Here is a 24,733-nt window from a genome sequence, read left to right as displayed (position 1 = left end):
AAGTAGCTTCTCCTCAAGACCATAGACTGTGTATTAAGATGGGCGACATGTCTCCAGTTCCTCCCACTATAAAAAATATCCGTGATACCAACGTCGCCATCTTGCTCATCTGAGCCAGCAAAAGTCTCACAGATACACACAATAAATAAATAGTTTTAATAGTATCAAATTACTAATTAAATCCAAACATCCCTGTAGTAAGAACTACATAAAAAGACAGAAATGTTTGTTTGCTCCATGTCCAATCCATTAACATGGAAGAAGTAGGGTTTATGACCTATACTGCATCCAGCCACCAGGTGGTGATCATGACTCTTCAGCTTTTGGGGAGCTGTCATGTCATCCATCTTTATATACAGTATATGCTCAAAACCTCAAGACTATTATAAAATAGCAGTTTCCCTTAATGTGGTTTTATGTAAAACCCACACATAAAAAAAGATAATAACAGAACAGTCAGTTTAGCGTCTCTTTATTAGACTTGTCTACATAAACATTCAGTGAGGGTGTATTGTGGTTATGTTTACCTCTGACACAAGCGGTGTCCTGCTATTGGCAGTGGCCAGTTTGCTTTTGGCCGGACTTGGGGCTGTGGCCATGGTGTACGTCTCGGTGCTGTGCTTTTGTTTCGAGCACAGCAGAGACAAGGCCATCTTAGTGCTGAAGCCCGGCAAGTTGGGGTTGTGAGCACTTATGCTCCAGGTAGAGTAAACTGAGTCACGGGCATCCCTCTGGACAGATGGGTTGGGTTTGACATAATTCAGGTAGCACCAGTTGACTGAGGTGGAGGTGTGGAGGCTGGGGTATGAAGGGGTGCTCCCTCTCCCAACTCCCTCCTCCACAACCGGCACCTCTTCCTTTTTTTGACTTGTCTTCACAGTCAACTTCTCCCCCTCCTTTTCCTCCCTGTTATGTTTCCTGGACTCTGTCTCCTGCTCTCTCTCCACTTTCACAGTTGTCGCCTCCAAGCTCTCAGACTGATTCTTCTCTCCCTCATCCACTTTTCTCCCAGTAGATTTACTTTCTTCCTCCTCTCTTACTTTCTGTTGTTCATCTGCCTCCTCTTCATCTCCTGCCTTATGTTGCTCCCCCTCCTCTTCCTCTTTTACCCTTTTCTGGTGACGCTGAGCCTCTGTGCTGAGTTCCAGACTGGCTGCAGGAGAAAGCATCCGTTTACTTCCTCCAGCCCCCAGTGGACTGTATCCCTCCCCAGATCCTGAGGCCAGCTCGGCAGGCAGAGACAGAGGAAGAATGATGTCTGGAGAAGGGACCTTCAGGTAGGACTGTTGTAGCTTTTCTCTTTCAACCTGACCCATGATGACCATAGCTGTGCAAGAAATGGGTTCCTGTGAGCGTGTGCAGGCCAGGATCTGGGATAGGGTGGTATACATGGCACTGGCATAGGTAGGTATATGTTTCTGGAGGCGCACTGGAACCACAAGGGACACAACTGGTGTAAGCTGTGCCAGGCATGTGACGATAACTGGCCCTGGGTGGTGCTGGGAGATTGTTACAAGGGATTGACGGATGAGGTCAGAAGACGTAGATGAGATGGAGGGTCTGCTGTCTATTGGAACATGTGTGGTAAGTCTTGGAGGAACAGGTAAGTATATAGACTGACTAGGTCTGGTACTGGAAGAGAACTGGAGAGGACCTAATGGAAGCTGATGCAGTGGTATACCCAAATGTTCTGACATGTGGACCTGCGTTGGGTGTATTGTTATGTGTGGAGGTTCTGACTGTGAATTTAAGAAGGCTCTGTGGATGATCTGGGTGGACAGCACTTCAGAGATGGCTGTAGGGCAAGGAAGTAGCTGGGATAGCGATCCTGGGGGAAATGCCTGTTGGCCTCTGAGCTGCAGAGGCAGCACATCCTGAGGGGGTGGGAAGATTTGCGGCTGGAACAGCTGCACAGCCTTCCCTGTGGCCTCCAGGCTGAACCGGGGGCTTGACTCAGTTGAACAGAGAGGAGGGAGAATGGAGCGGGAAGGCCCAGGCTTTGAACTCTCAACTCGAGACAACTGGCTCAAGCTAGCCCCTTCTTCTTGTTCAGGTTCCCCTAAGGTGGCATGCTTCACAAGCAGACACTTTCTTCTCTCTTTCCAGGAGGATGTTGACTGCTGAGTGGACAGAGACCCATAGTCAAAAGACTTGCTTCTGGTCTCTGAGATCTGCTCAGTTTGCTGGGGGCTGGCTGGGGTCTGCTCTGAGGCAGAGCGCCTCATCTCCTTGTGTCCCTGATGGTGTTGGTGGGAAGCAGATGGCACCATCAACATCTGGGAGCTTTGGCTACTGACAGCCCAGACAACAGGCTCTGCTCTCACTGTGTCCTCACAAGAAGCAGAAAGGCTTGAAGTGTGGGAGATGTTGCTCTCTTGACTGGGGCTGCGAGACAAAGACACAGAATCAAAGCTGGACTCCCCAGACGACTGGGCTGCTTCTGCTAGACGGAGTCTCTTCTTCTTTGGTGGCAGCTTCTCTGCAGGGAGCTGGGCAAGAGTCTGGCTACGCTGGGGCCACTGGAACTCCTCCATTCTCTCTGCCTCCTAGGACAGATAGAGAGTTTATTAATTCATCCTGAATAAATGTATAACAATAACATCCCATATACAAAGAGTTGGCAAGAAAGGCATTCAATCGTACATTAATGCATAAAAATACACATTACTCCTTTAAATAACCCTGTACCTTGGATGTGGATGCTGTCACTGTCGGTGACACAGATGGCATGTCAGCATCAGGCTCCACAGTTACAAGTATCTCTGGCACTTGGATGTTTGGCTGGCGGATAAGGCGAGATGTAGAGGGTGATGGTTTTGGCTCGGGTTGTTGTGTTTGCTGACTCTCTCTGAGGTCTGGTTCCTGACTTTCCATGGATATACTCTCCTGCTTCTCAAAAGAGCTTGTGTGTTGGATGACGGACACACCCTTCCTATCCTGCTGCTGCTGCTGCTGCTGCTGCTGTTCTTTTGGCTCAGTCTGTAAAGAAACACCTAGACACATGCAGCATCAACAAAAAATCTGTCATTATATCATACTGGTGTACTGTTTTTTTAAATTTTTATATTTACTTTTTAGTGAATTTCAATGTCTAACCTGTGTGATTTAATGCAGTCATTTTTACCTCCTTTAAGTAGGTTATGTTTTCATCTGCTCTTGTTTGGGTATTAGCAGGATTTTGCAAAAACTACTGGACAGATTACTACGAAACTTGGTGGAAGGATGGTCAGGTAAGAAAACATTACATTCCGATGTGGATCTGAGTCAGGGGGCTGATCTAGGATATTTTATTTACTTTCTTTAACATTGTGACATAGCATTTTTTATTAACATTGACATTAATACCCCATTAACTTTATTTTGTGAGACAGTTTTTACAACATTTTCACAGGGAGTAATTTATGGATCTTGATGAAAATAATCTCATTAAGAAGACCGATGCCAATAAGTGTGTGAAATTGAGTGTGGCTTGAATGAATTTAAGGAGCCTGTTAGGCTTTGGCAAAAGTATGTGCTCTACTACTTCTAGAACCGTTCTGTTTTGCTTTACATGAATGATGTGGAAGTAGATTTTGACTTGTTATGTCAATCTTTTCCAAATGTATTTGGGTTTCTCAGTTGTTTTTAAGAGGAGAAAAAGACTTGGCTGAAAAGGAAATTATCACTCATGCAGGATATGGGTTATAATTTTATCAGCTGGGATAAATAAACAGACCTGAGAGGGCCAGGCCGTGTTCCTGTCTGCTTGGCACTGGAATGAAGCCTGCAGAGCTGCCTGACACAGCTACAGATCCAGGGCTGGGAGGGTCCTCCTCCAGGCTCTCCTCTTTCCTTCTCTTCCTCACAGCCATGGCCAGTGCCCGGAACTTATAGTGCATCATCATCGGGGGGCGATCCTCCCTGCATGTTTTTCTCACATCCCTGCTCTCTTGTTCCAGCGTCTGGTGTCCTGGGCAGACGCCTCTGTGAGCCTCATAGCTTTCACTGTGTTGGAAGTGAGTGCCACATGCTTCACATTCAAACAGGTTGGGACTCTTTTGCTGTTGCTGCGGCTGCCTGGCTAGTTCACTGCCTCTGGCAGAGGAGGTGGTGGGACTGGCCCCTTCCAGCATTACTTCAGCTCCCAGGGGCACCTCTATGGCAGGTTGGCGCTTGAGCATACGCTGAACATGACCAGCCCTCATCTCCGCTACCACAGCTTGCTGCTCATCAAATGACTGGCAGAGACGGTAACCTCTGGGAGACATGGTGCCAGAGGTGGAGGGCTCTCTTTGGCTGGTGGAGGAAGGCAGGGAGTGGCTTCTAAGCATAGGCACTGATGACAGCTCCTGTGTACCAGGTGGATCTGTCTCAGGATTGTGGAAGTGCCTCAAACCACTGGGACCGGGGGTTTCTGATTTAGCATCAAATGTGCTGGGCTCTTTAGGGGCAGTAAATTTAGGTGACTCCATGCTGCTCTTCCTGGACAGAGAGGAGCGTCTGGGCTTCACACTGTCAATCTCACTGGTGTCTACTACTGCTTCATTGATAGTGATGAGCTTCGTAATGTGTTCTATTACTTGGGTTTTGGGTACAGTGAAGGGAATGCTCTTTTCCTCCATTCCTGAGGATGAGGAGAGTGAAGAATGAGGTTGCTGCTGATGGGGACTGCGCTGCTGCCCCCCCAGTCTGCCATATTTCCCTAGAATAATCTCTGCGTAGGTTTTGGCACTAGCACTGGGGGGACTAACTTGACACAGGTCAGTGCTGCCTGATCCGGAAAAGTAGCCCGACTCTGTGCTGCCTTTACTGCCAGGGCCTAGAGAGGAAGATGAGGTGGAGAGGGAGGAGGAGGGAGGGTCATCTGGAGAAGCCATGGGTCCACGTTTCCTTTCACTTAGTCTCAGTGCCAACCTTTGCTTGACAGCCTGGGAATCTTCAGGCCTCTGACTCTCCTCTGAGCCTACCAGCACCTCCTTACCAAATTTCCTCTGCTGGCCCATTTCTTTAGAGGAGACCTTACTGTGTTGGCCTGTCTCTTCCTCAGACTCAGTGCTTTCTCCTTCTGTGTGTTCCTCGTGGTCCTCTCCGGCACCACTGCCCTCTGGTCCACTCAAACTGGGCTCATCACGACTGGATGCCAGTCCTGCTTTGATGCGATGGGCATGGGACTTGCGGTGCTTGTACAGGTTGCTCTTGGTCTTGAAAGAAAAGCCACAGGGAGCACAAGGGTAGGGTCTTTCTCCTGTATGGGAGCGAATGTGTTTCTGAAGAACGCTTGGCTTGGCACATGGACGGCCACAGTAAGTGCACACATATTTCCCTGGTTTCTGGGGTTTCTTCTCCCCTTTTCTGGGTGAGCTGACCCCTTCTAGGCCTTCTTGGCTGGACTGAGATGGGACCCCTTGACCATGCTCACCCCGTGTGGAAGAAGTAGAATGAAGGGAAGAGGTTGATGGGGAAGCTTGAGAGAAGAAGCTACCTCCTGAGGGACCTGGGTTGTCTGAATGCTGCCATGCTACCGCTTGCTGCTGCTGTAGCCGAAGGAGAAGGTCAGTACGTTTGGGTTGCCGATTCTGCAGGCGGCCCAAGGCTCTGTGTATGGGACGAGGATTAGGAGGCTGCTGGGGCTGCTGAGGTGGACAAGATCCTACTGAGGATTCTGCTGTCACATGCTGCTGCTCTGGCCTTCCGGAGCGCTGCCCATCAGCCGGACGGCTGGGCTCAGCCTCCATAGAGTGGGGAGGAGGCCTCACAGACACGCAAGGAAGGGCTCTTGGAGCCTCATGGGGCTCACCGCCAGGCAGCAGAAAGGTCAGAGGCTGGGGAACATTGACAGACTGAGTTGTAAATCAAAATGGAGGGCCTTTCTCAATGTGGGCCAAAAGTTATTCCAGATGACCAAATGAGGCATCATTAAAATGTGCCCTGGAGCTGCATGGATGCAGGTAAACATGGACCATTTCTCTGTACAAAGGAGCTCGGCTTCTGTCCAGCCTCAGCCATTCTAACAGCAATCGCAAGGTCTTCTCTGCATCTTCTTTGTTGTATGTCGAGCGTGTCAGTCGTTCAGCTTCTGACAGGGTCTAAGGGAGCACAGAAAAAGACAAGGAAGCTCAGAGTCACAAAAGTGTAAACATATTAATGTATGTATTAGATTCTCTAAAATATAAATATAAAGTAAGGTCCTGCTCTGCTGACTTCAGTCAAAGTCAGGGCTGATTACTACACACAGTCTGCCATACTGTCAGTTAGGTGGGAAGAATAAAAAGCAAAAATCATAGTGTCATATTATCAAATTCTTTATTGAAAATTGCTCCCTTATATCTTTATTCGACAAACAAATTTCCTGGAGTAATGTTGACTGAGGTCAGCGCTGTAATGAGAACATTAGCAAGGTAACTGCATCAGCAACATGTTATTGCTCTCATCTGTCCTGACTTCACCTTGTTATGAACATCGGGCAGTGATTCAGGGGATGGGCCCACCTAATGTAAATCTATTAAGAAATGTTAGGTATAGATGTTTTAGTAACACTTTTAAAGGAATAATAATCGGGACTCTCTTGATTCAACTGTTGTGAATGTCTTTCCACCTCCACTCAAATCAGACATACACTACATGATTAGCAACAGGCTGCTAGATGCAGGTCCAGCATGCAACATGGGTTTGATTTGCATCAGTGAAAACATGGCATAAGGCAGCGACAACAATGGAAATATTTCGGCCTCCTTCAATGAGAGCATGACATGTATTTTGACTTTTTAGTTTGGTCCGTGTACCATTCACTAACATGGAGGAGGTGGGTACTGTGAAGTATATTTGAGTCAGCCACCAGGTAGCAATCGAGACACTTTGGCTTCACTTTTGGGGAGCAGTCATGTCCATCTTTATATAAACACTATGGGAGAAACAATATATTAGCTATTTATGTCAATCACTGTTGGTGTTTATGTAAGCTGTGCATGGGGACGCTGAACACATTCAAATGCAGCATACAAAGATAGACTGTGTGTATGTGAGCAAGTGAGTGAGTAATCGAGTGCCATGATAATACTGATAATTTGTGAAATACTGTCATACTATTTCATCACTACCCACAACTGGCCTATGCTCTGCAGGAGTCAGAGCCGGGGCCAACCAGGCAACAGCCACAGCACTTGCACCAACAGAGGAGACTGCATTGTCACGGTAGAGAGTCAAAACAAACATGGGGAATATAGCCTGTGCTTATCTGATCTGGAACCAAAGCTAAAGGGGGTGAATGGAGGGAGGCTGTTTTCTAGTAGATAAGAGGACTTGACAGTAACTAGGTCTCAGCCTCTACCTCAGCCAGCAGGGTGCAGTGTTTATGAGGGGCCCTGACAGGAGCAGTTGCTCATCTGTTGTAAAAGGGTTGCGTGATAAGCTTTTATTAAAATTGATCTATTGAAATAGTGCCTGCTCACACACCACTGGAAGGCTGCGTTTATGAGTATATATGATCAAGAGGACTACGAAATGAGGCTACAATGAAATCTCCTCTTTTATCAAGATGTATGTTCCGTAATATTTCCCACTTACTACAAATCCTGCACTCCGTCTCAACTGGAGACACAGGATTCTTGTGCCGCAGCCAATCAAAACACAATCTGGGAATGGATGGGGCCAATCATAACATTTTCACTGAGCAGCCATGCCCGACCGCTGACAGTCCCAGAACAGGCTCATCCAGGGTATCAATCATCGTCGAGGAGGTTGACGCTGCTCGGAATCCCCCCACCCCCCCACCCCCCTGACTCTGTCAGACTCTGGAGATCAGTGCTCGCTGAAGGAGGACACTGTGTATGTTCACCTCACAGTTGTAGCACTCTGTGATGGTGCAGGCAGCGTGCACCACTTCTGACAGCTCGAGAAACATAACAGGAAAGAGGACAGCAAGAAAATGCTTTGCACCGATGCGGAACAAATGCAGAAACTGACTGTAAAGAGGTGAAATACAGAAATGCACAGGTGTTCTATAATATTATATATATATAAATGCATTTAAAGTGGGAGTAAGAAAGATGAGGTTAGACGACGTGGGGGAAAGAGACAAGTGACTGAAGCAGCTATCCAGTGGCTGAATAAACAGGCCCAGCTGACGACTGCAGCTTAAGGTGGCAAGGCGGCAGTGACAGTTTCTTTTTTTAATGAGCCACACTCGCTCTATTCATATGTCTAAAAAACACACACAGCACAGTCAGCCTTCATTACAGTCCGTTTACAGTGGAATAACAAGGAAAGAGAATCACTCTTCCTCTTGGAAACAACTTGACAGATTCTCGGCTCCATATCCACCCCCACCCCCACACACACACACACACACACACACACACCAGTTAGGGACGATCATCTGTTTAGTGTGCAGACCAGCGCTTTGATTACAGTAGACTTATACCATCAGCGGCAATTAGGCAGCATAACAAACCAAATCAACATGATTAAAATTCACTTCTTCAGTCTTCCACCGTCTCGGCTGCACAGGGAGGACTTGTGTATGTGGTCACAGCTTAAGATTTTTCTGTCTTGATCTGTTGAAAGAGCCACATTACTCTCTGGAGGTCCATGTAGAGAAGTTAGATCAGGGGGGGAATGGAACTTACAGAAGAGAAGACTGCAGTTCCTCACACAGAGAAAAGTGACATGACAATAAAAACAGATGAATGAGAGGTGGGTGTGGGTAAGGACTGGTAAAATATGAGAGGGTCTGGGTGTGAAGAGGGATGATGCTGTGCATAGAAAACAGAACTGCAGAGGGACTTAAGCTCGACAAATCGTCTTCCTCAACCTCCCTGTAATGAATGTCTTTGTTCGTGTGGTCGGTTTAGGGAGTGTAAGTTGTAATGATCTCTGGCATGGCTGTTGATGCAGCCCTTAAACAGGGCGATTAGAAGGTTTTAAGGTTGAGGGGAGAGCGCTGCTTACATTATTCATGGCCGTCTAGACTGCCAGCTCTGAGAGGGGGGAAACACACAGTCAGGGCCTGGCCAGGAAGATGAGGGGAAGGAATGCCAGAGTCGAGGCTACGTTGAGCCAAAACACACACACGCACACCCTACAGCACACATACAGCGTACAGTACCACTCTCTCCAGAGAAATACCCACCAGCGCACAGCAAAGCCAAATCCGCTCTGACAGCTCTGACCAGCCAATCAGCTGCAGCGCCCTGAGGTGACCTGCCCTGGTACCACTCAGCCGATCCTCCTGCTGTTTGACGAGGGGTTTTCCTTTCTCATCATCCTCATTCCACGGGGATGACTTGCTGTCGGTGTTGCAGATTACACACAACACTTCAGTGCACTAGGGGGCTCACATACACACAGAAATAGTTTAACTGTAACATGAGGATTTTCCTGTCCTACAAGATGAAACACGGGATTGTGAATTTGTCTAATCTCATTGATGAGGGCGGGGCAAGGACGTTCATCCCTCAGTGCTATTTTTAGGCTGAGGTGTGAGCAGGAAGCCACTGATGCAGCTGTGCAGTGCAATGTTCTTTTGACAGCAGGCGTCGGATCAAAACCACAAAGCTAATATTAGTAGCAGTTTGCTAAACAACAAACAGCAAGCACAGGAGTTACAGTCTGCCTCAATGCCATCGCATGATAATTCACACAACAGCTTTGTGTGTTGCACGCAGTGATTTGTTGTGTGAACTTCTTTCTGGTGTCTGCGACGAAAATGTGAATAACGACTGCTCCAGTGAGAGAAGAAGACAGAGTGAGTGAGGAATGTGTGTGGAGAAGACACGAGTGTGCTTGTGTGCTTGTGTGCTTGTGTGTGTGTGTGTGTGTGTGCGGACATGCAAAGGAGCTTTGTCAGCAGAAGCAGGCACTGATGTTTCTGCTCCCATGGGAGCCCTGAGAAACAGAAGCGCACCATGTCCACACACACACACACACACACACACACACACACACACACACACACACACACCTGGGCTTACTATAACTTTAGTTACTATTTGCCTAACAATAACCTAAGCCTAAACCAAATCTCACATTAAGACATGTCCTCACCTTAAATTTAATAATCAAATTTGAGGACTTCATTTTTGTCCACATAAGGAAGATGAGTTCCCATTGTATGACTGTGTAAACAAATTTAGGTCCCCACAACATGAGTTACACCTGGACACACAAACACCCACACCCACACACTCTTGCTCGCTCCCACCCTCCCTCTCTCTCTCTCTCTCTTTCTCTCTCTCTCCTTCCATCTCCACTGTTGGTTCTATTAAACCCGGCAGTTGCACTTGCAAAAGTGAGTAAATCCTATAAAACAAACATTTAGCTCATCTCCAGCTCAATAAGCGGCTCGGGAGCTCGGCGGCACTTTTACAGTTAAAACTTCATTATGATGCACAGGAGGGTTCAGCCGGCAGAGTCAGTGTTCATTTCCTCATCAATACCCAGACGTGGTGGTGCAGCTGGTAATGACGGATACAAATATGGGCTAAACATTAAATTACTTTGTGCCCTGAGAATAGATAAACCCTCTTAAGTGTTTTAAAAAAAATCTGCTGTCATACTGTACCGCCCCTCCCAATGCACGCACACACACTCACACACACTCAAACACACACACACACACACACACACACACAAACACACATCCCCAATTTTTTCTCACTGGCTGTAGCCCGGTGCAGGTTCCTATGGAAACCAGCCTACTCTGAGCAACAGCAGATGGAGAGGGAGCTGGAGGTCTAAATTTATCTCCCAGCATCCTCTCTGACTACAGACGCACACTGGCAGCAGGAAGTGAAGAGGGGAAATGCTTGGTTTCTGCATGTGTTGACAAGCTGGCATGACCCTTGATATCTAACCTCCTTTGAGCACCGAGGGGTTTGATGTCACAACAGATCAATACAAACGGTGCCACCTGACAGCTGGAACTGATAATTTCAACAAAGTAACGAACAAACATTTGTTGCTGCAGAAGAAGCTCTGCAGTATTATCAGAGTATAAGTTAATTCACACACTTCTCACCAGCACCAGCAAATAAACATAGCAGTCAGTCAAACTCAGGCCTCAATATGAATACAAAGCAATCACAAAACCAAGAGGAGAAACACAACGGTTTGCTGAATGACTGGGGGGAAAAAAAACCCAGACGACAGAGCATAAGACCTCGAGTCATCAAGACTCACACTCACCCAGGAATACCACTGCTGTCAGTCGGAGCAGCGTGCTAAGGAGGACGCCGTCTGAAAAAACACCACATACCACAGCTCTCACTCACTCTCTCCCTCGGCTCTGTGCGGGATGCGTGCAGGGATCGGTGCACCTCTGAGGCGAGACGGAAAGATTTCACAGGGCTTTGATAAGATTGGCAGCTCATGTCCGTCGTACTGTTGTTCACTTTGATTAAACACGAGCCAGTGAACTGCGGATCAATACCGGGCCTTAGAATCAAAGGCGAGTGTCGAGGCAGAGCCGGGGTAATGCGCACCTCGACGACAGGAGAGGGATTGCACTCCGGAGTTTTTTAATAATACCCCTGCCAGAGGAAAGTCTGATCCAGTGGTGACATAATGAACCGAAAAAAACGAACTGACCGCAACTTGGACTAAATTGCAGGTTGTCATTTTATTTGTGGCCGAGAACTTTACAGATGGAAATTATCTTTTTTGTAGCCACTTAGTTTGTAAATTTAAATTACATGGGCAATATGGAGCATAACATAAGGTTTTGAACTCTGATTGGAGAGGAACCTCAGTGCAATGAAGGCCAAATTTCACAAATTTTCCGGATTCTGAGGAATCAAACATTCTCAACAGATACAAAAAGTGTTACCCAGTTCAAACTGCGGACATTTTACAACTTTTATAAAACCAGTGAATTTTAATCCATAATATCCATATGGATCAGAAGAACCCCCCTGAAGCATCTCTGGCACATTATCCTGTGAAGAAAAGATAAGCTTAAAGTCCTAAACCAACAACGTACTCCTCTATGTACTAAGGTGTTAGATTATAATGCACCAAATAGCAAATTTATAATGAAAAAATACAAAATATATACACAAAATACAAAATAATTTAATGACTAGTGTGCGGTGCCGGACAAGCAAAGTAATAACAATGAGGGACAGAGAAAAGAGAAAGAGGGGGAGGAGAGAGTGAGACAGGAGGAGGGGAGGGAGGCGCAGAGGGAGCGAGAAACAGACAGAGTTTAGATTACCTGACAGAGCAGTCTGGTCTTCCCCCTTAGAGACGCTTCACAGGCACTGTGAGACAAGCAGGGAGAGCCAGAGAGCCAGAGCGGATATGACTGTTTGAGTGGGTGTGTTGCAGAGACAGAGGGATGGAGAGAGAAAGAGAGAGAGGGGCTGGAGGTGAGGCAAAATAGAGGAATTGTGGAGAGAGAAGGAGAGAGAGGAACGTGCTAAATGAATGTTTCCACAGAACAGATGTACAGTAAGGGAGGTATGAGGGGGGAGGTGGAAACTAAGAGCGACTCATAATCCGATAGCCCGAGTAACATCTTTAAAAAAATCACATCATCGTCTCTGAAACCAAAGAAACAGCATCAAATGCCAAGTTTCACATTCCGGATGCAGCCAAACCAAGACATGCACCTACCCGTTCAGGACAGTCAACATCTGCTGCTGTTTCTCTAACTCACACGTTCAGCGGCGGTGGCACGCAGCTGATGGATAGGATTACAAACAGGTCTTACATAGGGTTTTCCCCGGCAACACAGAACCAGGAGGCAATACCTTCCAGTTATCACCTCCTTATCAGCAACGTTATCTTACTGTAGCAGCCCGGCGGCCTTCTTCCTATAAGGCAAATTGTCTACCTACACGAGGACGTCTCTTTACGTAAACCTTCCACTTCCAGCTGGAGTACCACTGTGCGGCATCTGTAAATGGATTCCAGAGTGGCATCCATTCAAGCAAGCCCCCGCATTACTCAGAACTCGGGCTCGGCCTATCAGCAGTGTAACGCGAGCGAGCGAGAAGGAGTGAGAGGTGGAGAGAAACAGAAACAAAAAGAGAAAGAGAGAATTCAGAATGAGCGGAGGTCCTGCTGTTCCATAGAGCTTTGCCTCACTGGCAGAGCACAGGAAGTGTGAGTCACACACTCTAAATAAACACACTCGCACAGTGACGAGCCGGCACACAGAACAGAGCGGATGGCTGGGCTGCCGATCAGAAGATATGCAGAGGGAACATGGTTCCTCACAGGCCAGCGACACGTGGTGGCCTGGTGGGACGTGTTGACTCAAAAGGAAAAATATGTTGCTCTCTTCTCTAATTGCTTCCATTCACTGCACTACTTTATGTTTTTTCCTCATTCACCCATTTATTCGCTCTCAAAATCAACTCTTAGTTTTCCTCTTCCTGTGTGCTCCTCCTGTATATTTCCCCTTGTTCCTCTGCCTCTGCTCTGTGTTTCATCTCTTAGTTTATTTGCTTCCACTCAATAGGAGTGTTGTTCAGGACTTGGTGATTACCCCGGCTCTGTGCGGCTGCTGGCTGGCTGCTTTAGGGGACTGTGGCTGCCTGATGCTGGGCTTCTCTCACAGGCTGCTGGCTTCTCTGGCCAAGGCGTTGCATTGTGTCTGCCTGAATGCGCTCATTGTCACCCTTTACAGCTCGCACCTTCTATACTGTACTTCCCTGCGAGGGACCTTCGCCCATTCGTCATCCCTTTGTCCTCTGTTCCTCAGACTGGGGTTCTGACAGGAAGGTGGCGAGGGCAGCAGAGGCTCGGGAACAAGACTGCCACTGTGGCGATGATTGACAGGAAAGTTGCGCTACACAGACGCAGCGATTAGCGAAGCCAGGGACTGCAGACACACAGTCTGGTTAGAAAGCCAGAGGGAGCTGGGAGGTGTTAAGTCAAACAGCTTTGGAAGTGACAACAGAGAGGATATTAATTTTAAAGACTGGGATCAAAAGGGGAAGATCAGTGATGGTGTGAAAGCGAGCTTTCCTGTAACCCTAAGCTGCTCACTGTCCATGAGCTTGTCAGGCTCATTTTATGCAAAGCTGTTCTCAGTTACAGTAAATGGAAACAAGGGCTCTCCTGTGGTGTGGTGGTCACATGAGGCAATTTCCCATATATGACACACACCTACCAATACAATATAATGCAGAGGCCAGCAACACCTAAAATCCAAACATTGTGCTTCATAAGAAACTTTGTGTTGTTTTGCAGCAGCCACAGACTATAATTTAGACCAAATGAGCGGTTTGGGCATTTACAGACAACCATGCACATGAAATATTTTTGGACTTTCACCCACATAAACTGCAGACACAGGCAGTCAGACAGACAAATATGGGCGTTTTCAGAGAGGGTCCTCTCTGAACTGAGGGCAGACTCGTCGAGACGTGTGGTCTCGTAAACTGACCTCCCCTCCGCTGGACACATGACTGTGGTGTTATGAAAGAAACAAGATCTATTTAAAATGGGGGAGCCCACCTAGTGTATAAAAGCCACTTCATCACTTCGTTCTCACCCTCCACCTCAAAATAAAACTCACATAAAACTTAAACACATCTTATCCCGTAACATGAGGTTCAACCCATGGTGGCCGGGCTGCAGCTACAACACATGGTTTGATAAAACACAGTGAGAAGTGGAACATCTGTTAGTGGCACCAGTAAACAGACACCAACGAGTGTGTGTTATTGAGCTATTGAAGTGATCATGATGAGATGATGTTATAAACTGTAAACTGTGGAGCTGAGGAATCTCTGATGTAAGAACTGTCATGGTGGTCAAGCGGCTCTGTGGTCAGGTGGTTCACCCTTTGGTCTTGACTGAAGTATCTCAACAACTATTGTATTTACATAAAGTAGTACATAAATTAACTTGTGCATTGTATTTAGAGCTGATTAGATAATAACTAGATAACTATAATAAATTATACTTCCTTTATGTCTACTTTACATGGGATATTCTGACTATTGACCTCATTCTGAATAAGATATTATTTTGATTATGATACATACATGAGTCACTAATATTTCATTCATATTCCTGTTTACATGTTACAAAGCATAACCTGATTACGAAGACTGCAGTACATGTCGATGTCACAAAATACAGTTAGAGTGACAGTTACCAGGTAAGCTAGTGGGAACCGCATATTCGGAGGCTTGAGTCCCCCTGCAGAGGCCGCAGGTTCGATCCTGCTCAGCCCTTCAGCTCAGCTGCATATCTTCCCCCATTCTATGTCAACAAAGGTGAAATGCCCCCCCAAAAATGTTAATGGAAAGTTATAATGCAACAGAGACATATACGATACATACAATACATAATGCAACAAAGATCAGAATACCCCACATGTCTTAATTTGATTATTTCTTATGAGTATGACTTTAATTGTGTTATGGTACTGCTGTTTACATGGTAGTGACTAATTCAGACCAATGTCTTCATCAGGTTAACATCGGAAAACATTGGTGTGTATGCTGACATTAGCATTTAGCTGAAAGCACTGCTGTGTTTAAAAGAGTATTCAACATATAAAGCATTGCACACCCATATAACAGTGACCCATCTGAAAGTTTAATATTGTTATTGATCCTGAAGAGATCTGTAAATTACTTTCCAAGCAAACTGTACATATCATAACATTTTGTGACATTTATGCTCAGTCTACCATAATGATGTGAATCCACAAACTAGAATTTATGCCTGTGCTGATGCTGTGCCATATCATATCATGACGCCTCATTCATGTGTTATATATGAGAAAAACATTTCAGCTGAGGAAAAGGTGCCCTAGCATGAACTCTTAGTCATTTTCAAAGTAACACAATATACCAAATTTCAGTTTAATGTTTAAAATTGAACTGGATATAAAAGACTTTGGATAAATTAAGTTGAAAATAAAACAGATCCAAAAAGATGGTTTATATCAGGAAATATTTGAATATAGACAATTTATTTGGAAATCAAAAGTATGTAGGATCAACAACCAGGTATAGAAATACCTTTGAATAATGGCATTATGTGGCCAAATGTCACTTCTGGCATTAATTAAACATATTTAACTATTTGTTCAAACGTGGGGGAAAAGTTAAGCTCATAAAATGTCACCAGTAATATATATGTAAAAATATGCGGGGCAAGGGGCAGGAGCACTTTGTTTGAACTGAATATTTAGGAATAAGTGACAGCCTTAATATATTTGCATTTTATTATTTTCACAAAAACAGATACAACACAGTGAATAAAGCAGGATGTGAGACATGCAACCAAACAGCCAGCTAATGGAGTCAAGCATGCAAGTCTTTTGTTAATGCCAATCGATATGTATCCTCAGCAGATGTGATATCTGATCCTGTAAGAATAGATTTTTTCTATTGCTATCCATTTCTATCTGAGCCACACAGAAACTCACAACTCTCTTCACTCAGTTCCCAATTTCAACCTTGCGACACTCACTCATTATCTTTTCCTTTTCCACGGTGCTGAAGCATTAATGAGCACCAATGTCTTTATGTGTGAGAGTAAACATTATATGTACATTATGAGGGAAGCTTCCAGGAAATCACATCTCCAGGGTTTCTCTGGGTGGTGATTATGGATTATGATTATGGCCCTGAGTAAAGTCCCTGATTGGCAAGTGATATCTTACACAGAGCTGATATGTCATTAGCAATTTGTGATGGGGGTGTAAACAGTGCAACTATACTTATACAGCATTCATGCTTTTCTGGAGTTTTAAGAATTAAGTTCAATTCACTGTCTTAAAGGCTAAAATGGTCTTATGAAATGCAAAATGCATCAGGGACTCTCAAGCTTCACAGGGAGTTACTATAACAGAAGTGAAACAGATACCAAGTGTCCATCAAAGAAATTTCATCTGCCTTTGAACATGAGTGTCACGAAAAATGAAATAAAAGAGTGACAAAGCACGGGGGAGGAGGAGGTGGAGGAGGGTGAGATAAATATAGAAAGAGGAACTGACATTTTCAGAAGCTGCCCTCCCTGAGCCCACAAGTTTCACTGATGCGTGGATGTCAAGATCACAGTGCAAATTCTCCCACGCAGCTTACTGTACCCGTCGTTCACAGTCGACTTGCTTTGTGTTTGCTCTCTCAGTCACGGTGCAGCCGAGAAAGAATTGGATAGTTGCAGACCTGCTATAAGACACAACATTCTCTGCTAATTGACTGCAAAGGGGGCAAATACACAGCTCGCTGGTAATAAATCCAACTGTTGAAAATATCATTATCTTGTAAAATAATTATCCACCTGAAGGTTCGGACCTTTCATCAAGTAAATAAAAAAAAATTGGGGTAGGTAAAGGGAAAACAAGGTAAGAAGAATTAGTCATTGCCAAAAATAATGAGATATTTCCTGCAATTTTGTTCAGCACAGGATGCTGCTCAATAACAGCACCATTACTTCTGTTTTCCTGACGTTATCCTATTTTCTATCGAGTCACTATGTGGATTCCTCCTCAGCCTGTGCTTGTTCCTCTTTCTGCAGCTGCTGCACTGCCGCAGCACCACACATGACCCGGTGCCATGCCTTATCTCTGCATCTCAGTAACCTGTGACCGTGTTAATCTGAGCTGTTAAGCGGGAGCTGCTGGTGCTTTTGGAGCTGCCTGCACAAACACAGACATGGGGAAGAGTCAACAGGTGGAGGCTCAGCCTGAGTGTGTTCAAACACAAGGACCAGGCCGCAGAATGTATCAACACATCCTCCCTCTCCCCCGCCGTCCCTCAGCCTTCAAATCCAGGCCCTGGCAGAGGGGCACCCTTCTGATCAGAGAGTTTACTCAAAGCCAGGCCAGTCCGAGTAATTGCTACCCACGGTGACAAACAACTCCATTCAGCCTTGGAGTCGGATTGCAGTTTACTCTTCCTCATATGAGCCCCCGCTGCCCATTCTGCCCGGTGTCACGGTGCCTTACAGCGGCCTGTTGACAGAGACTCTCCTGTCCATCAACGCCTCCTTCAAACCCAATGCATGTGTACAAACGCCATGTGCTATAGCCCGTCTGCTGTTCTGAAAGTGTGTGTGTGTGTGAGCGTTTGTGACAGGGAGAGTGAGGCAAAGAGTGCGAGACAGAGAATAACAGGACAGAGGAGAGTGTGCAAATGCGTAGGAGAGAGACAGAGGGAGAGAGAGAGCTCTTGTAAACGGTTATCTTGTGTCCTCAGAACACAGCTCCAACCTACGGGAGAGACTCTATCTGCCATCTGAGACAATCTTATAAAAGGCTATCAAATGTGTGTGCGGTGTGCAAGCCTCTATATCTTGAGACTGCAGCTCCGGGGCTGAATGAGACAGCTCATCAATCATACACGACAATCAAGTGCAGCTCAAACAGTCTCTTGGTAAATCTGTGTGTGCATGTGAGGAGCTACGAAACGCTGAATATACAAAATGCATAAAAACATGTCAGCCATAAATCTCACTTTGTGCATACACTGTGGGTGTTTGTGTTTGCTAAAATAATTATGGACATCATGACAAAAGAGGGATCCGGTTTTTGGATTTTTTGTTGCAGTACCTCATTTAAGAACACTAAATGCCAAAATGCTCCCATTTCCTCTGAACCCACTCGTAACAGATCATTTTAGTAAAAACAAAACAGATTTTCTCACAGATTTTTCTGGTCGTATACATAGTTTTAGCCCAATTGGTCCAGGTTTTGGGATATCCACTTTGCCTTAACTCCAAAACAATGGAAGTAAATGGCATTCTCATGAAAATCTGTGTCCAGATACAACATCAAAGTTACTCTGGATGATCCATAGAAGTCCTTTCTTGAAAAAAAAAGTGATGATGAAAACTGCTGACAGTGTGTTCTCTAAATTTACCAGAACAAGTTATATATGACCAGTGTCTTAATTCAGGGTTTGCCTCCTTCAGACGATAAGGCCTCTGCAGCCCATGAAGGCTGAACCAAAATGAGATAGTCTGGTCTACAGAGGATTTCCATGATTTGCATAACCAGCTTGTTCCACCCTTGCTGCTGTCACCTAGCAACAGAGATACAGTTGGACACAGGACAGTTTATGGTCTTTGTTTTTTTAAACATGTGTACCATTTGGTTGAGTTGAAGCCTGATACTCACATTTAAAAGTGTAAATATTAGATGTCTTTGTCCATTTACTTGCCACCATTATCATCTGTTTGAAAAAGGGTTGCTCACCAAAGCGCAATGAATCCTGGTATACGTTGGCCTGAGAAGGATGGAGCCTTCGCTGCTTGAGAACGGAAGGACGCATATGAATGAGGCAGCCTAGTCGACTGTGATGCAATTGGTCTTCAAATGCAGCCTCCGAATGAGACGCAACTGAATTGGGACACAGCTAAAAGTGGGTGCTGTAGCACATTTCAAAACTCAGCTCTTTGATGCTTTGGGTGCCACACACATATAATTTCATTCACCACCACCGTGTTATATATGAGGCATAAAACTTGGGTAAATAAAACACAAACTTTCTGCATGGATAAAAAAAAGATCCTATAAGTAGCTTTAAATTTACCTGAAGCCTTTTTGTTACAGTTTGGAAAACTATTTTATCTGCTCGTTTCTGCACCTCATTGAACCTGAGGACACAAACATTTTGGAGAATATTAAACTCTGCAGCGCTATATTTGAAATGGCTGAACAGTTACACTAATGAACAATCTATTTAATTAATTTTGCTGATAAATCCATCCAAACATAACTGTTTATTTTAGGATTTTCTCCAGAATGTAAAATGATTGAATGTTTGATGACATTGGATCATCACACTGTGTAAGTGTGCTTATCTTATTTGTACAGTAACAGTTGTCAACAACAGAGAGCTAAAGACACTGAGCCTTAGTGTGAACACAAGGTCGAGAAAGATAAAGATGTTAAGACCTGTGTCAATACCTGCACGCTGCTCGGTAACAATGCGCCAGCGACAAGCAAACACTCACTCCAATTTCTTTACCACAACTCTTGCTGTGAGGTAAAAAGCTTCTTGCTATGACAAGTGCTATAAGTCAAACAGAGCCAACTTTACTGCAAACCAACCTTTGTAACGAGACAGTGACACAGAAATGTGTCACTGGCGGTTCTCATTGTTGCTGGGAGGTACAGTCTATAGTCTGACTACTAAGGAAGGCCACACACAGCCACGCAGTCTGCTTCTAGTGTATGATAACAAACCTGTAACCCACATTGTGTCTGAAAGAGATCAACTCACAGTGAGTGCATATACAGTATATGACACACACACACATTATAGATGCACATCTTTCTCTCCCCTGACCACCCAGACCGTTCGCTCTTGACTGAAACCAAGCCCAGAGGTCACGTGACCCACATTAGGGGTATTAGCGGTGCATTCCTCCAGCTGTCATCACCTCATAAAAGATCTGGTTAGCGAGAAACCGGACCCCAAAGAGCCTGTCCGCCACCTCTCGTCCTTTCTCTCTCCCACTGTCCTCCTCATCCTCTGAGCCGCATCCTCAATCTCTGCGAGGCAGATCATTTGAAAACGAGGGAGAGAAACAAAAGGAGTCCTTAAAATAGAGATGCTGTGGCTTTCAAAGAAGCTCACTGCGGAGAGGGAACAAGAAAGCTAAGAAAAAAAGAGAGAGAGAGTGAGAGACAGACCAAGGAGACAGACGGCAAGATGAGTGCACTTCTGTGGAGAAAGTGAGAAGCTGCATCGATGTAGGACAGGTGGCTGGATTCATTGATTTCCTGTTAGTTCTCGCTCGGTTACGCTCAGTTGACTTGTCATCCAATACAGGTTGAAGCACTGTTCCTGAGCGTGCTCTAAAGTGGGATATACTGCCTTCTCTGTATGGATATATACACACACGCTGGATCATTATGTTACCTCAGAGAATGTGTACTGTAAGAGCTCTCTGTCGTGTCAGGTTACGAGATGATAACGCCGCAATATCAGCGTAATCCAAGGTACATGAGGACTGCAGATTCAAGCAGTTTCCTAATGAATTGGCCTTTGTAGAGGAAATAGCTCTAACTATCTGTTCTGATTGATTGATACGAGTTGGAACCTGAATTATCCAATAATATACACACCTGTTCCGAACACCCATTCATTTAATATTATGCCGACACAAGACACTTGAGGGTCTGAGGGTTACTTGCTAGAGATCAAAACTTGAACTTACCAACATGACATGACTAGTGAGGAATGTAGATAGGTTTATGTGGAAAGAAACAAATTGATTGATACTGTTTGGTTTTGCAAGATAAGGTGATGCTCGATCTAATCAAAAACAGAATTTTTTGAGGAAAGTGAAACTAAAACTGGATGGTTGCATGATGCTCTAGTTCATGTAACGTCATGTTATCTACTTCTCCGTATCATGGAGACATTCAGAGGACAGGAACACCCTGTGAAGCATTCCAGGCCAAGCTTTCTGACATGGTTTAATTTTTTTGTCATTAAATTTCAGTAGTTTTCATGTTTTGAATTCACAGCCTCTGTGGTCAGCAGGGTCCAGGGTTCCTCCAGGAACCAGCTGTTACAGCTGTGCCCAGAGAGCTTTCCTCTTGTTATGATATCAGTCAAAACACAATAGAGTACATATACTTCTTCTCTGACTAAGAGTTTTGGATTGGAGGCAGCTATTATATTAACATGTAGCGTATAAAAACGTTTTATTTCATTTATTTCCTCTGACTGTGGCAAGTAGGATAACTTGTATTGTTGATGCAGTCTGACTACAAATGGTAGAAAACTCAAACTGTGCATAACATCCAACAGCATCTGCATGAACGCAACAGAGTGAACGAGGTGGGATGAAGAGTGACATCCCCTGCTGAGGATTGTGATTAAAAAAAAAAAAGATAAAGAGGTGCAGATCAGGGCAAATTCAATAAGAGCGCTGTGTGGATTTAAGGATTTAATAGCACAGCATATACATATATAAATACACTGGCACCAAGCAAAACACAAACTGCCAGGAACATAAGCAAATTCACATAAGACAGGTCCTGGCAGACCCGGTCTGACCAGCCCAGGTTTTCATTTTGCTCAACAGGTGTTGGGTTGCATGACGCCATTTCACATAGGCTGTACAAAGGATGACTGACAGGTCTCGCCTTCACAAACACATCAACATAAACCCTCTCTCAGTTTACAGAATTAATTCACCTGTCGCACAATAATCTGGGTTAGGTGAATTCGATGATCTGTATTATATTACAATGACAACTAGAATTGTGTCTCCGGCGACCAGTGCAGTTTCAGTCTACAAGATTTGTTTTTCATAAGAAGCCAGGAACATGGTTTGTGATGCCACTGTTAACTTGACCTTTAACCTTTTGAAAACCAAATTCCAATCAGTTCACCGGTGAGTACAAACATTGAAACTAATCCCTTCAAGGTGTTCCTCAGATATCACTTTCACAATGTGAAAAAATGCTTGTAAGGTCACAGCAAACTTGACCTTTGACCACTAAAATCGAATCAGTTCATCTTTGACTCCAAATGAATGTTTGTAACAAATTTGAAGAGATTCCATCAAGGCGTTCTTGAGATATTCTGTACAAAAGGATGGGCCGAGGATAAAAAGTCCAGGGATCAACAAAACCAGCAAGATTCATTATCTGGAAGCTGTAAATGTTCAAAATTTAATTGCAACTCGGAGTTAATTTAGTCAGGACCAAAGCAATGGGCCAACAGAATCACCGTGCCATGGCTAAAAATTACTAATAAAGAATATATACATATATAAACAACTTCCTGACAGTTAAGGTCTAATTGCCTTGAAGGATAAAACATTTTTACATCCGTAAACAGGCTTTTTTTAGGACACAGAATAAGATAGTTATGAGTTGAGATGAAAAGCAGAATACAATATAACACACTGTTTGCCCTGAAAAACTGCACTGACAATAATCCGATAACACCCTAGTTACACAGAAAAGCAATAAACAGTGAATTACATAGACTGATGTGATGAAATTACTCTCTGCAAAGAAAACTGCAGCCTCGGAGTTTTGCTGCGGCCATTGAGCAAGAAGAGAAATAAACGTTTGAAGCAGGAGTCCAGGCAGAGCACGCTCTCTCTCCGTCCTCGCATGCTCCCGACCAGCTCAATAACAAACAACCGAACCTCCGACTTGTGTTTCTGTGATGCCAGTAACAACAATGAGCCAATGATGCGAGTAATAAAACTAAACTATGACCAATGAAAGACAGACTGTTGCTGGCCTAGCAACACAGACAGCCCGCTCTCACAGGACCACAGAGAACATCCATCCACATACTGACAAAGAAATGTTATTCTGTCACACACGACGAAAGAACCTCCCATGGAATCCCGCTCAAGTCATTCATTTATGATTTCGTTACATTTTTTGGTCATTCATTTTGAAACCACGTACACACACACACACACACACACACACACACACACACACAAACAGGACATCTTTCCTTTTCTTTACCTCTGGTACAGCGCAGTTGTGTGTGTGTCTCATGCTCTTTCGCTCAGAGACAAATTGATTTCTCCACTCTACACCCTCCACCCCCTCCTCGTCTCTCTCCAAAACTCTCACTAGGGTTTCTCCTGATCTCCCTCTTCTCTGTAATTTCGGCACTCCCACAGTAATGGACACCCTACTCAGGGGGCAGTAAGTGGGAAAGCAGCCCCGTGGCTCCAGCTACTGTACTCACAAAGAATCCCAATCAGCCTCTCACACAGCTGCCCTCATACTACCACAACTCTGTGGTGCTTTATTTTCTTTTTTTGGTAGTGAGGCAGAGAATGCAAGAGAGAGAGAGAGGGTCCTGGAGAACAAGGCGATCCCTCTGTCTCCTCAGCGTGGTCACATGCTACCAGCTGTGCAGCTCCTGGTCAGCCTGTGGGCGTGAATGTCAGCTTGAAATACGACGTATCGCCGCCGGCCAGGGATGCACCATGTGGCTGCCGCCTCTTCGTTTTTCCTCTCCTCCCCTCTACCTTCGTTCTTGTTGGTGGCGACCTGTCAATCAATCGACACCTGGGAGAGCGGAGGTGGTGAGTGGGTGGTGGGGAGGGGAGGGGCTTCTCCTTAGAGGACGGTGCCATTAAGCGTATTAGAGGAGCAGAGTGTTGATGAAAAATCAAAGTATGCAGTGGCTAAGCTGTGGTCGCTCCCTCACCACCGTGCTGACAGTGCAAAACTGAGGGGGGGGGGGGGGGGGGGGGTCTACCTGGGTGCAAACACTGGGACTGCTGACTGTTTGAGGTTGTTGAGGACAGGAGGATTACATAATGATTAAAAAAAACTGTAACACCTCAGACTGAGGAAGAGCATCCTACTGCACTCTCTGTCCTTTGTGCTCAAACATATGCATCCACAGCTTTTCTCTGTAAAGCTACATCCTTAATACTACGTTAACCAATGATCTCTGTCAGATTTAATCCCCGCCCATACTGACACACTTGAAAACACATATCACGTGACCACTCACTGGAAGCATTTGGTTGTTAGATGCAGAATTGTCACAGCTTGAATAATAGCTCGACTCCTACACGTGTAAGCAGTTGTATCATTGTTTCAGAATTTAACCGAGCAACAGCTGTTAGCAAAGTGAGCAGGCTCAGCAATGCTTGTTGTTGATTATCCATGTTTCTTCTGGTAGAGGGTCATGTGGTAGACGCCCGACGAATCTGCGAAGGCTACTTCCAATCAGCGAGCGCTGTGAGTGGCTACATCACCGTTTGCAAACATCTCTGTTTCTGCCCGTCCAGAGTAAAACACAGACCAAAGGTTTTCAAACTAAAACAGGGCCAGCAG

General features: G+C 45.1%; 1 protein-coding gene across 3 annotated transcripts in view; it reads right to left on the bottom strand.

Annotated features, from left to right (window-relative positions):
- Window positions 1-24,733, bottom strand: part of LOC109633090 (HIVEP zinc finger 3) — a 40,699-nt gene that overhangs the window by 8,309 nt on the left and 7,657 nt on the right. The window contains exons 1-5 of one of the 3 annotated variants that reach the window (XM_069537121.1): window positions 11,161-12,975; window positions 9,107-9,263; window positions 3,716-6,065; window positions 2,689-2,993; window positions 528-2,546 (exon numbers count right to left, since the gene is read on the bottom strand). In XM_069537121.1, the coding sequence (XP_069393222.1) occupies window positions 528-2,546; window positions 2,689-2,993; window positions 3,716-5,714 (4,323 nt within the window). In that variant the 5' untranslated portion in view covers window positions 5,715-6,065; window positions 9,107-9,263; window positions 11,161-12,975. Of the gene's footprint in view, window positions 1-527; window positions 2,547-2,688; window positions 2,994-3,715; window positions 6,066-9,106; window positions 9,310-11,160; window positions 12,976-24,733 lie in introns of those variants that run through there. The other 2 variants (XM_069537120.1, XM_020092681.2) reach the window with 2 other exon arrangements.

Source organism: Paralichthys olivaceus, chromosome 13 (genome assembly GCF_024713975.1).
Source record: "Paralichthys olivaceus isolate ysfri-2021 chromosome 13, ASM2471397v2, whole genome shotgun sequence".
In the NCBI taxonomy this organism is placed as follows: domain Eukaryota; kingdom Metazoa; phylum Chordata; class Actinopteri; order Pleuronectiformes; family Paralichthyidae; genus Paralichthys; species Paralichthys olivaceus.
Note: the sequence above shows the minus strand (reverse complement) of the source record. Positions and strands in the feature narration are given on the sequence as shown.